Source organism: Brassica napus, chromosome C5 (assembly GCF_020379485.1).
Source record: "Brassica napus cultivar Da-Ae chromosome C5, Da-Ae, whole genome shotgun sequence".
NCBI lineage: Eukaryota > Viridiplantae > Streptophyta > Magnoliopsida > Brassicales > Brassicaceae > Brassica > Brassica napus.
In genome coordinates this window covers 28,785,168-28,797,992 of record NC_063448.1, presented here as the reverse complement: position 1 = coordinate 28,797,992, position 12,825 = coordinate 28,785,168, and the positions used below count along the sequence as shown (strand labels likewise).

The window sequence follows — 12,825 nt, the reverse complement described above, 5'->3', positions numbered from 1 at the left end:
ACAGCCCAGAAGGCGGCGACCGACCAAATCGCGGCGCTCGCAAAAATCTTGGCCCCTCTCGCTCGCGAACGTGGAAGCCTCGACGGTGCAGTATCGAAGACATCTGTTTAATACAGATAGAGCGACAGCGCGACACCGATGCACGCTGAAGATCAAGACTTCACTGACGGCGATACGGCTCAAACCCATGGAGGTCTTGACGCATATACCATAAATGAACTCGCCGCGTTAAGCAATCAGTGCTCGATATAAACTCCAATATTCACAACGTACGACGTCCGCTCCACAAATCGAGCGTGTCGTCTCATAATCTCTCTGGACGCCGTTCAGAGAAAAATAACGAAGGTTCGACTCCGAAGAAGGAAAAGCTCTGTCTTCCGACCTTCTACGGTGTTTCCGACCCTTCTGCCCACGTCACACATCCTTCAACATTGCGATGTGACCGCGCAAACCTCTCCGTCGCGAAAAAAGACGCCAGCTTTTGTCAGCTTTTCGTCAAAACCCTAGAAGGAATGCTCTCAACTGGTTCACTGGCCTACAAGAGACTCCGTCAGCAGCTTTCACGACCTCTCGACGGCTTTCCTCAAGAACTATATCATGTTTACTCGTCAGGAAGCCACCGCCACAGATCTCTGGAATCTCAACCACGCTAATGGGCAAAGCATGAGGGATTTCATGGAGAAGTTTAAATCTGTCGTATCGAAGGTCGACGTACCAGAGCACATAGCTGTTGAATCGTTGATGAACACCCTCCATATTAAATCACTGTTCCGAGCTGACCTCTACCGGCATCCGACGAGATCCGTGCCGGACGCTATCGCTGCTGATCCAACAACTTCATCCGAATGGAAAAACACACCAGGGCGAAGGCGGCGAAAGAAGCGGCGGGAAAACAAATGCCCGCCCGAACTAACGACACTCGTCAGGAGCCTCGCCAGCATTCTGCAGCCAGGAAACCCAACCAAAAGAGGGGTTACATGAACGTAGTGGACGAAGAAGAGCCCACAGGCTCCGCAGTTGTCGTGCGAGAGAAGGGATGGAATCATTGGGATCGAGACACCGCACAGAAGACATCCAGTTCTTCCGAACCAACGAGCTCAAACGCTGTCGAGCCCGACAAGTGGTGCTCGTATCACAAGGTCAAGTCACACGACACGAAGGATTGCAAAATTTTTTGTGGACATTTCCTCAAGTCAATAGCCAGTGGCAAAATCGAGGTAGAATCTCCCCCGCAAAAGCCGAAAAAAACAATAAAAGCTGAAGCAAAACAAAGAGAAGAAAACTCAGAAGTCTCAAGCCAAGGCTCCTCAAAACGAAGAACGATCTAGCCCTGAGAGAGACCCAATGAACAACGTCAATCTCTAGGATGAGTCAACCGATGAGGAACAACCGAAGAACCGGCGACGAGTGGAAGTAATTCTCTCTCGACCTGACGACTCTTCGGATGAAGAAATCCCGCCGATAGCACCCGATTTGCGCGATAAATTAGGGAGAAAAAACGGACTCTGAGGATCTACGCGCCTTGCTAAAGCGAAAGGCCTCAATAGTATCAGTAAGCAAGACGGATCTCAAGACGACCCTCAATGAGTCCAAAGCAAGAAAGCTTGCCCACACCGTTGTTACTCCGAGCCCCCGACCTCAAATCGCAGACTTACGCGAGCAAATCAATTCTAGAGCCGAAGACCTACGGGTCAAGCTCAGTCAGTCCAAAAGATGTGAGTTACGGCGCTGTCTCGAGAAGGCAAAACGATGCCCCAGCACGGTTCCTCAAGCAGAAAATACTACCAGCGATCTATGGGCACAACTGGAGTTGATGAAGGCCACACATACCCCGCATCTCAATGTGATAATGGGCGGCTCACCTCCCTGCGGGGACTCGGTACGAGCCGTAAAAATATTACCGACGACAAGCCGTCACCGCGCAAAAATGGCCTTCACAAGTCGAGGCTGACCATCAGATCTCTTTTTCAGCGGCTGACACTCGCGGCATCAGCATGCCGCATAATGATCCACTCCTCGTTGATATTGGGATTGGCGAATGCCATGTCACAAAGGTCCTCGTTGACACTGGCAGCTCGGTAGACCTTATCTTCAGGGATACGCTCGACAAGATGGGAGTCGACTTACGTGACATGAAGCCCTCTTCACGTACTCTTACCGGGTTCAACGGTTCCTCGGAACAAATGATCGGAACAATACGTCTACAGTTTACGCAGGGGACGTAACCCGAACCGTAAAGTTCTCCGTCATTCGGGCAAAGGCGCCTTACAAAGCTATCCTCGACACCCCTTGGCTGCACTCCATGAAGGCCACTCCCTCTACTTATCACCAGTGTGTTTAATTTCCTGGAAAGGATGGCACAACACAGACGGTCCATGGAGACCAACACGCCGCGAGAGAGCTGCTTATCGCCGCAGTCAAGCTACAACAGTCAGTTTCTCTCGTCAACTCAGTAAACAAACCAATCAATAAAATCTATCCTCCAAAGGAGGAAATCCGTGAAGTCCCCATTGATGAAGCTGACCCGTCAAAGGTCATGCGTGTCGGAGCCTTTCTCTCCGATGAGATGCAATCGCAGATAATCTCCTTCCTCAAAGTGAACGCTTCGACTTTCGCATGGACAACTTCTGATATGAAGGGAATAGACCCCGCAGTAAAATCCCACGAGTTGAACGTTGATCCGACGTTCAAACCTATCCGACAGAAAAGACAGAAGCTCGGGCCCGAACGATCTAAAGCGTTGAATGAGGAGGTCGACAGGCTGCTCGACGCAGGTTTCATCGCCGAGGTTCGATACCCAGAGTGGCTGGCAAACCCTGTGGTAGTAAAGAATAAGAATGGAAAGTGGCGCATCTGTGTCGACTTCACCGATCTAAACAAAGCATGTCCAAAAGACAACTACCCTCTCCCTCACATCGATCGCTTGGTAGAATCAACAGCCGGTAATGAACTCTTAACCTTTACGGACGCCTTCTCGGGATATAATCAAATTTTGATGCACACGGATGATCGCGAGAAGACTGCCTTCATAACGGATAGGGGTACGTATTGCTACAAAGTCATGCCTTTCGGCCTAAAGAACGCTGGAGCAACCTACCAGCGTCTGGTCAATCGAATGTTCGCTGATAAGCTTGGCAACACTATTGAAGTTTACATTGATGACATGCTGGTCAAATCACTTCGCGCTGAAGACCACCTCGACCACTTGCGAGAGTGCTTCAAAACGCTGAACGAATACGGAATGAAGCTCAACCCAGCGAAATGCACCTTCGGCGTCACCTCGGGTGAGTTCCTGGGTTACATTGTCACCAAAGCGAGGCATTGAAGCGAACCCCAAGCAAATAACGGCGATCCTAGACCTTCGAGAAGATCAGTCGAGAAGTCCAGGGTCTAACAGGAAGGATTGCGGCCCTCAACAGGTTCATCTCAATATCTACAGATAAATGCCTCCCTCCCTTCTATGAACTCCTGCGAGGGAACAGAAGGTTCGTCTGGGATGAAAAATGCGAAGAAGCGTTCAATCAGCTCAAGCATTATCTCACAACGCCTCCGGTTCTATCGAAGCCCGAAGCCGGCGACACCCTGTCCCTATATATCGCCGTCACTTCCTCAGCGGTCAGTAGCGTTCTCATCCGAGAAGACCGAGGCGAACAGAAGCCCATTTTCTACATCAGCAAGCGCATGACCGAACCGGAAACGCGATACCCAACCCTGGAGAAGATGGCTCTCGCCGTCGTAACCTCGGCGAGAAAACTTAGACCTTACTTCCAATCGCATACGATCGAGATACTTTCCAACCAGCCCCTCTGGACGGTGAAGCAAAACACCAACCAATTAGGAAGGTTAACCAAGTGGGCAATGGAACTAAGCGAGCACGACATAGTGTACAAGAATCGCACAGCAGCCAAGTCGAAGGTCCTCGCTGATTTCCTGATCGAGTTAACACCAGAACTCGAACAGGATCTAATCCTACCAAGCCAAAATTGGATACTGCACGTAGATGGATCATCTACGAACAAAAGTTTGGGGGCAGGTGTGCAACTACAGTCACCTACAGGCGAGCTAATCCGACAGTCATTCAGTTTTGGCTTCATCGCGTCAAACAATGAAGCCGAATACGAGTCCCTCATCGCGGGCCTCCGTCTCGCTAAAGCAGTTAAAGCCAAGCGAGTCAGCGCGAATTGTGATTCCCAACTCGTAGTAAGCCAGTATCTCGGCGACTACGATGTCAGGAATGATAGAATGGACGCTTACCTAAAGCTCGTCAAGGACCTCACCCGAGATTTCGAGTTCTTTGAACTCACGAAGGTTCCCCGCGGAGAGAACATATGCGCAGACGCCCTCGCAGCCCTCGGAAGCAAATTGCACGACCAAGTGAAGAGAACGATCCCAATACACAAGATCGAGAAACCAAGCGTCAGTCAAACAACTGAGCAGCTAGCCATCACAGCATCCGTCACTGACGCAATGCATATCGATGAAGCAGAACCTCGTGCAACAGAAAGTCAGTTCAAAGATTGGCGAAAGGAGTTCATCGCTTACTTAGCTGACGGGAAATTACCCACCGAGAAGTGGGAGGCAAGATGACTCAAGCGGCGAAGCGCGCATTACGTCGTCATGGACGGAGAACTCCATCGATGGACCGCAACAAAGGTGCTCCTTAAATGCATTTCCGGCGACAAAACAAGACTCGTCATGGCCAAAACGCATGAAGGCGCAGCAGGCAATCACTCGGGGGGGGGGGGGAGCTCTCGCATTGAAAGTGAAGAACCTCAGCTTCTACTGGCCAACCATGAACGCAGACTATGAATCATACGTTCAGAAATGTGACAAGTGCCAGCGACATGCTTAAACCATCCATAGTCTGACGGAGCTACTCCATACCTTGACTGCGCCATACCCTTTCATGCGATGGGGAGTGGACATTATTGGACCAATGTCGAGCTCTCGACAGAAGAGATTCATCTTAGTCCTAACAGATTACTTCACGAAATGGGTAGAAGCAGAAGCCTACGCCAACATCACAAATAAGGAGGTACATAAGTTCGTCTGAAAAAATGTCATATGCAGGCACGGGCTCCCCTACGAGATAATCACCGACAACCGGTCACAGTTTATCTTGCATAACTTCAGAGGGTTCTGCTACAGGTGGAGAATCCGTCTCAACATGTCAACACCAAGAAACCCACAGAGTAACGGTCAAGCCGAGTCTACTAACAAAACAATCATCGACGGCCTTAAGAAGCGACTCGACTTGAAGAAAGGTTGATGGGCCGATGAACTAGATGGAGTGCTGTGGTCCCATAGGACAACTCCGCGTGAAGCAACGAAAGCTACCCCTTTCTCGATGGCCTATGGAGTCGAAGCAATAGCACCCGCCAAAGTAAACGTAACGAGCTTACGCCGTTCCAAGATGCCGCAGAACGTCAAACTTAACCATGATATGTTACTCGACGCTCTTGACGACATCGAAGAGAAACGCGACCAAGCGCTACTTCGCATTCAGAACTATCAGCATCAGATCGAGAGTTACTATAACAAGAAAGTCAATTCTCGTCCTCTCGAACTAGGCAACCTTGTTCTCTGGAAGGATTTCGAAAACACTAAAGAATGGAAGGTTGGTAAACTCGGAGCCAATTGGGAAGGACCAGACAAGATCACCGAGATAGTCAAACCCAGAGTCTATAATCTCGAGGATGAGTCAACCGAGTGAACGACTCACGGTCAAGTTCACTCGTCTCTAAAGAAAAAAAAGAAAAACCGAGTGAATGCGCTTTCCCAGCCACTTTTACTCGAAAAACAAAGAACTACGAATGGCTTGATCCTCCACAAAGTGGGTACTTAGGCAGCCTTAACAGGTCCAGCTGTAACACAAAAAAAACAGCAAACTCCTCCCTCGAGAAGTTGCACCGTCTATGCGATGAGTACACGAGCTCGCTCCAGCCTCTCGACCAAACGTACCGGTACTCGCACCCCACCATCGAGTATGTCCTGATCAGACACGTACTCACAGGGACTTGGTCATGTCCTGATCAGACATCGAGCTCTCGCATTGAAAGTGAAGAACCTCAGCTTCTACTGGCCAACCATGAACGCAGACTATGAATCATACGTTCAGAAATGTGACAAGTGCCAGCGACATGGTTAAACCATCCACAGTCTGACGGAGCTACTCCATACCTTGACTGCGCCATACCCTTTCATGCGATGGGGAGTGGACATTATTGGATCAATGTCGAGCTCTCGACAGAAGAGATTCATCTTAGTCCTAACAGATTACTTCACGAAATGGGTAGAAGCAGAAGCCTACGCCAACATCACGGATAAGGAGGTACATAAGTTCGTCTGGAAAAATGTCATATGCAGGCACGGGCTCCCCTACGAGATAATCACCGACAACCGGTCACAGTTTATCTTGCATAACTTCAGAGGGTTCTGCTACAGGTGGAGAATCCGTCTCAACATGTCAACACCAAGAAACCCATAGAGTAACGGTCAAGCCGAGTCTACTAACAAAACAATCATCGACGGCCTTAAGAAGCGACTCGACTTGAAGAAAGGTTGATGGGACGATGAACTAGATGGAGTGTTGTGGTCCCATAGGACAACTCCGCGTGAAGCAACGAAAGCTACCCCTTTCTCGATGGCCTATGGAGTCGAAGCAATGGCACCCGCCAAAGTAAATGTAACGAGCTTACGCCGTTCCAAGATGCCGCAGAACGTCGAACTTAACCATGATATGTTCCTCGACTCTCTTGACGACATCGAAGAGAAACACGACCAAGCGCTACTTCGCATTCAGAACTATCAGCATCAGATCGAGAGTTAATATAACAAGAAAGTCAATTCTCGTTCTCTCGAACTAGGCAACCTCGTTCTCCGGAAGGAGTTCGAAAACACTAAAGAATGGAAGGTTGGTAAACTCGGAGCCAATTGGGAAGGACCAGACAAGATCACCGAGATAGTCAAACCCAGAGTCTATAATCTCGAGGATGAGTCAACCGAGTGAACGACTCACGGTCAAGTTCACTCGTCTCTAAAAAAAAAAAAGCGAGTGAACGACTCACGGTCAAGTTCACTCATCTCTAAAAAAAAAAAGAAGAAACCGAGTAAATGCGCTTTCCCAGCCACTTTTACTCGAAAAACAAAGAACTACGAATGGCTTGATCCTCCACAAAGTGGGTACGTAGGCAGCCTTAACAGGTCCAGCTGTAACACAAAAAAAACAGCAAACTCCTCCCTCGAGAAGTTGCACCGTCTATGCGATGAGTACACGAGCTCGCTCCGGCCTCTCGACCAAACGTACCGGTACTCGCACCCCACCATCGAGTATGTCCTGATCAGACACGTACTCACAGGGACTTGGTCATGTCACAGCATTGGCTGATATGTCCGAAATGATGACACCCATCCATCTCATAATTTACTAAGTAAGGTTTGGCCGACCGAACGCTTAGGAATTACTTTGAGATCAGATTCGGAACCGTCACCATTTAAAAGCTTCCTAGTCTTAAATTGCTCCCCTTCGGCCCACGTTTGGATAGAGCCACTAACAGGCGAAAGAACTTAACGACTGATGGTTTAGCGACATACGGTCGCAAGTCCATTAGATTTGCGATCCACGCCGCACCGATATTTAAGAAGCCGTCCGAAACTCGAAATCTAAACTCTAAAGTCAGATGACAATCTACGACTTACTGAGTATCTAGAACTTGAGAAAATCAAGCAGGCTAACCAGGATTCCCAATAAGAGTTTCCAAGACTTTAAAGAGACAGAGTTTAAAGACCTCTCCAGGTCGAGTCAAGATACAAAAAAAAGAAAGGGAGTTCAGGGTCAAAGAAACAACAACGAATGAAGTTACTCCCCAACATCTTCAACTTGTTCTCGCGCGACGTCTTCCTCACCAACAGATGGTCTTGGAGGACCCGCGTTCACTGACTGATCACCTTCGTTCTCGGTACGGGGAATCGTCTCTCTTTCGTGGGTCTCATTTGGATTCTCGGGAGGGTTGACCTGGGAATAGTCCATCTCTTCGATTATATCTTTGTCGATTTCTCCGACGTCTTCGTCCTTATCCGATTCCTCATCTTGAGCATCCTCTCGGTCGGCGGCTGAGGAGTCAGAGATCTCCAAAACGGTGGTCCGACCCTCTGATATCTTGCATATTTCCATTATCTTATCCATTCGTCCATGTGCATTTTGATCATATAGACTAGGATTTAGCCATGTTTAGGTTACATTTTGCATACATGAGTCTTTATCAGGTGTTGGAGTGCCACATGGAGTTCTTGGGGACATTTGGATGCATTTGGAGCTCAAAGGAGGTGAAATAGGTGATCATTGGATGAGCAGAGGATGGGAGCGAGGTTCCGCAGCGACGTCATGAGGTCGCTCCAAAGCACCTCTCAGAGCGACCTAGCTGGAGCGACCCCGTGAAGTCGCTCGCCATATTCATCCCGTTGGAAGCCCAGAGCGACTTGCTCAGAGCGACGCACCGAGGTCACTCGCATCTCACACCCCTCTCGGAGCGACCTCCCAAAGTGACACCCCGAGGTCGCTCGCGTCTCTATGGCGAGACGACATGAAGCGAAGCCCGGAGCGACCTCTCAGAGCGACCCACTGAGGTCGCTCCCGAAGGCCGGAGCGACTTGTCGGAGCGACATGCCGAGGTCACTCCGCGTCTATTGTTGGGTCGATTTCTATTATACTTAAGGCCTTTTGGTCATTTCATTATGCACGTTTTACATTTCTAAAACCTATGTTTTAAACATCTTTGGGAGCCACCAGGCAGATTATCTTTTGATCTATTGAGAAATACACAAAAACTCTCTTGAGAAGTTTATCTCTTGGATTTTGATCGTTATGTTCTTGAGTTCTTGTTGATTTCTTATCTATTTCTCTACATGATTAATCTGAAATCCAATATGGGTTTAAGAGGAATCATGGAGATTAGTGAGTAATCACCTTTTGAATTCATGGGTTAGGGAGATTAAGGGTGATTAGGTTAGTTCTAGGTTGTTTTAGTGTAGATCATTCTTGTTCCTTGCTATTAGAGTATTCATAATGCATCTTCTGAGTTGGCCACTCAAAAGTTGATCAATAGGCATTTCCCACCCAAAAGGTGTTTGATGAAATGTCTGAGACAACTCTCCTAGGCTTTTAGTATACTTTGCCAAAGACATTTGTTGTTAAAGGTGCTAAAATAGCTAATAGACTTGTTAGTAATGATTGCTTTCATATTATTCAACCAAAGACATTTGATGTTTGAGATATGTTAGCAAATGAGCATTCATCTAGACATAGAGCTTGCTTAGAATTGTGTCTAGGCTTAAGGTCGATAGTTTGATTGATCATTTGTCATCCTTAGTTCGAAACTTGATCACCCAAGGTCTAATCCCTATGCCCATGAGTTCTCTTTTCCCTTAGTCAAGAAAGTATCATTCTGTTATTGCTTTTTAGTTTTAGTCATAGCTTAAAACTCATCTAAATCATTGGTTGCACTTAGATTAAGTGAGTACTTGCATTCTCGGTGCTTTGATATCCCTCAGAACTGGTTCGACATCACTATACTACAACATTTGTCTTAGGAGCCTTGAAAACTCCTAACATCAAATTGGCGCCGTTGCCAAATTCTGAGTAGATTTAAACATTGAGATTTAGTCACTTGCTTGAGACTAAGTCATTTTAATTTTGTTTTGTTACTGATTCTTCTTCTTCACCTACCTTTCACTTTCAGGTGTATGAACTTGAGGAGCAGAGGTCCATCAAACCTAGTTCCAATAGTAGCAGACATCAGAGCTTTCGAGAGGGAGTGTGCTAGAGCTAGAAGAGAAGAAGAACAACAAGCCCACTTGCAGAGATTTGATATTGATATGGCAGATCCACCGCAAGGGGCAGAACACCAACCGCGGGCAGCTCGACCCATTGGTACTTATGACCGGCCCAACATTCATGGTCATAGACTAGGAATCCGAGCACCGGCTGTGGCAGCCAACAACTTTGAGGTCAAGTCAGGACTCCTCAACGTGATCGAGAACAACAAGTATCATGGCTTGGCTCTAGAGGACCCATTTGATCACTTGGACAAGTTCGACAGCTACTGTGGGTTGTCAAAAACCAATGGTGTGTCCGAAGATGCCTTAAAGCTCAAGCTATTCCCTTTCTCTTTGGGGGATAAGGCACGTCAGTGGGAGAAGTCTCTACCCAGCGACTCTATCACCACTTGGGATGATTGCAAGAGAGCATTCTTGGAGAAGTTCTTCTCTACTTCAAGAACTGCTAAGCTGAGAAATGAGATTTCCAGCTTTCAACAGAAGAACTTGGAAGGCTTCAGTGAAGCCTGGGAGAGATTCAAGGGCTACCAAGCTCAATGCCCACACCATGGTTTTCTAAGGAGAGCTTGCTGAGCACATTCTACCGTGGTGCTCTTCCTAAGTACAGGGCCAGACTGGATACAGCTAGCAATGGGTTCTTCTTGGGGAGAACTGAGGCAGATGCAGAGGAGCTGGTTGACAACATGGTAAAGAGTGATGCAGTCTACAGTGGAGACCACGACAGAGGCAGTCGAACAGATGATAAGCAGACGAGGAAGGAGTTGAAAGCTCTACAGGATAAGATAGACATCCTCCTTGCTGATAAAGCCACACAAGAGCAGCTGCACTTTGTTGGTAACCCAAGCCAAGAGACACCATCTGTTGTCCATGAGGTTGAGGGTTTGGAAGGTCAGGTGGAGTTGTGTTTCATCAACAACAATGGTAGCTGGTACAAAAAAGAGCCCAACTTTCAGTACAACAACTACCAACAGAAATCCTATCCCAACAACCAACAGAGTGGTTATCCGCCTCGAAACAACCAGCAAGGCAGCTATCAACCTCAGCAAAACCCCTCATCTGGTTCCTCTGCTCCTCAAGAGAGCAGCACTGACACCCTGCTGAAACAAATCTTGGAGTCTCAGACTAGAAGTGAGAAGCATGTTGGTTATGAGTTGAAGAACCTTCATTCCAAGATTGATGGGAGCTACAATGAGCTCAACAACAAGTTCTCACATCTTGCTTCTACAGTCAAAAATTTAGAGAATCAGTTTGCTTCCATGAACACTCACCAGACTCGCCAGCAAGGATCTCTACCTGGAAAATCTGACCAAAACCCCAAGGAGGCCAAAGCTATCACCCTTAGGAGTGGTAAGCAGTTACCTCCTACAACCCTCACCAGGGATGCTGAGAAACTAGGTGAGGAGGTGGCCATCAACTTAGATGATGAAGTGGTGATTGTTGATGAGAAAATCAATGATGAAATCTTGGAGAAGATTGTGGAAGCCAAAGGTAAAGGAAAGGTGGGGGAAGAGAAGAAAACAGTGAAAGATGGTGAAGTTCTTGCTCCAGCAAGTGAAAATTCTTTTGTTCCTCCTCCCTATGAACCCAAACTACCATTCCCTGGTAGATTCAAGAGGCAGCTGCTAGAGAAGTACAAGGCTTTGTTTGAGAAGCAAATGAGTGAAGCTCAGGTTGCAATGCCCATCATCGATGCTTTCATGTTGATTCCTCAATACAACAAGTTCCTGAAAGATGTTGTAGCTGCAAAGAAGAAGGAAATGGAAAGCATGATGATTCTTACCCATGAGTGCAGTGCCATCATCCAAAGGCTTGATGTTCCAGAGAAGTTAGAGGATCCAGGATGCTTTACACTACCTTGTGCTCTTGGACCTATGGTATTTGAGAAATGTCTCTGCGATTTGGGAGCTAGTGTCAGCGTGATGCCTTTGTCTGTTGCAAAGAAGCTTGGATTCACTCAGTACAAGAAGTGTAAACTCTCTCTGGTGTTAGCTGATCGTTCAGTGAAGTACCCTGTGGGCATCTTAGAGGACCTACCTGTGAAGATTGGAAGGTATGAGATACCTACAGATTTTGTGGTGCTTGAGATGGGTGAGGAGGCTCAGGACCCATTGATTCTTGGAAGGCCATTCTTAGCTACAGCAGGAGCAATTGTTAAGGTGAAAGAGGGCACGATTGATCTCCATTTGGGTAAAGGGCATGTTCTCCACTTTGACATCAAGGAGAAAATGAAGAAACCAATTGTGTTCGGGCAAGTCTTCTACATTGAAGAGATGGGCACTCTTACTGATGAGCACCTTGAAGAGTTACCACCTGAGGACGACGAGGAGGGAGCATCTCCCTCTACTCATTCTCCATAGAAGGCAACCCACTACTTTCCCTTGTATATACCATTTCGTTTTTGCATATTAGTTTTCTCTTTTTGGGTATCTCTCTCTCCTTGACAACACAGAGACTGTGTCATTTAATTTTGGGGGAGGTACCAAGTATTTGATCACGTTTGCTTTGATGATTTTGAGTCTCATGCATTGCATTATACATATATATTTGCATTAAAAAAAAATTTCATTTAGTTTGCATCATTGGCATTTCTAGGAGAGTCTAGAGCATATAGGTTGCATTTACTTGCATTGGGAGCAATGATTTGAAATGCCTTGTAAAGAACATTACTTTGCACCTGAATAGCTTATGCACCTCTCAAAAACACTTGTATGCTTCGAGCCTTGAAGACTCTTCCTGAAACTTGTTGATTGCTGAAACTCAGTCTTTGAAGCCAACTACAACCTTATTTGAACTGAACAAACTTAATGCTTCTTGCTCATGGTCCCTTGTGTACTGAGTCATGGCTATACACACTTGAGTTGTCACATCCTTTATGCCAATCTTATTTTGACAAACTCTAGTGGTAGACCACTCCCAAAACCTTTCCTTTCTTTTAAGCTTTCATTGTTTGATGAGTGAGGCCTTCTTCGGAAAGTCTTACATGTGCATAAT

The 12,825-nt window shown here is 47.1% G+C and overlaps 1 protein-coding gene and 1 non-coding gene across 2 annotated transcripts in view; both read right to left on the bottom strand.

The window, feature by feature from the left end:
- LOC125587190 overlaps positions 1 to 756 on the bottom strand; it is a 2,464-nt gene extending 1,708 nt beyond the window's left edge. Inside the window, exon 1 of the mRNA XM_048757381.1 lies at positions 540 to 756. Within this exon, the coding sequence (XP_048613338.1) occupies positions 540 to 756 (217 nt within the window). The remainder of the gene's footprint in view (positions 1 to 539) is intronic.
- Positions 757 to 10,281: 9,525 nt separating this feature from the next.
- LOC125588252 lies at positions 10,282 to 10,388 on the bottom strand. Its single transcript, XR_007324639.1, has one exon. It is a non-coding gene; the product is annotated as a small nucleolar RNA R71 (small nucleolar RNA).
- Positions 10,389 to 12,825: the final 2,437 nt, after the last annotated feature.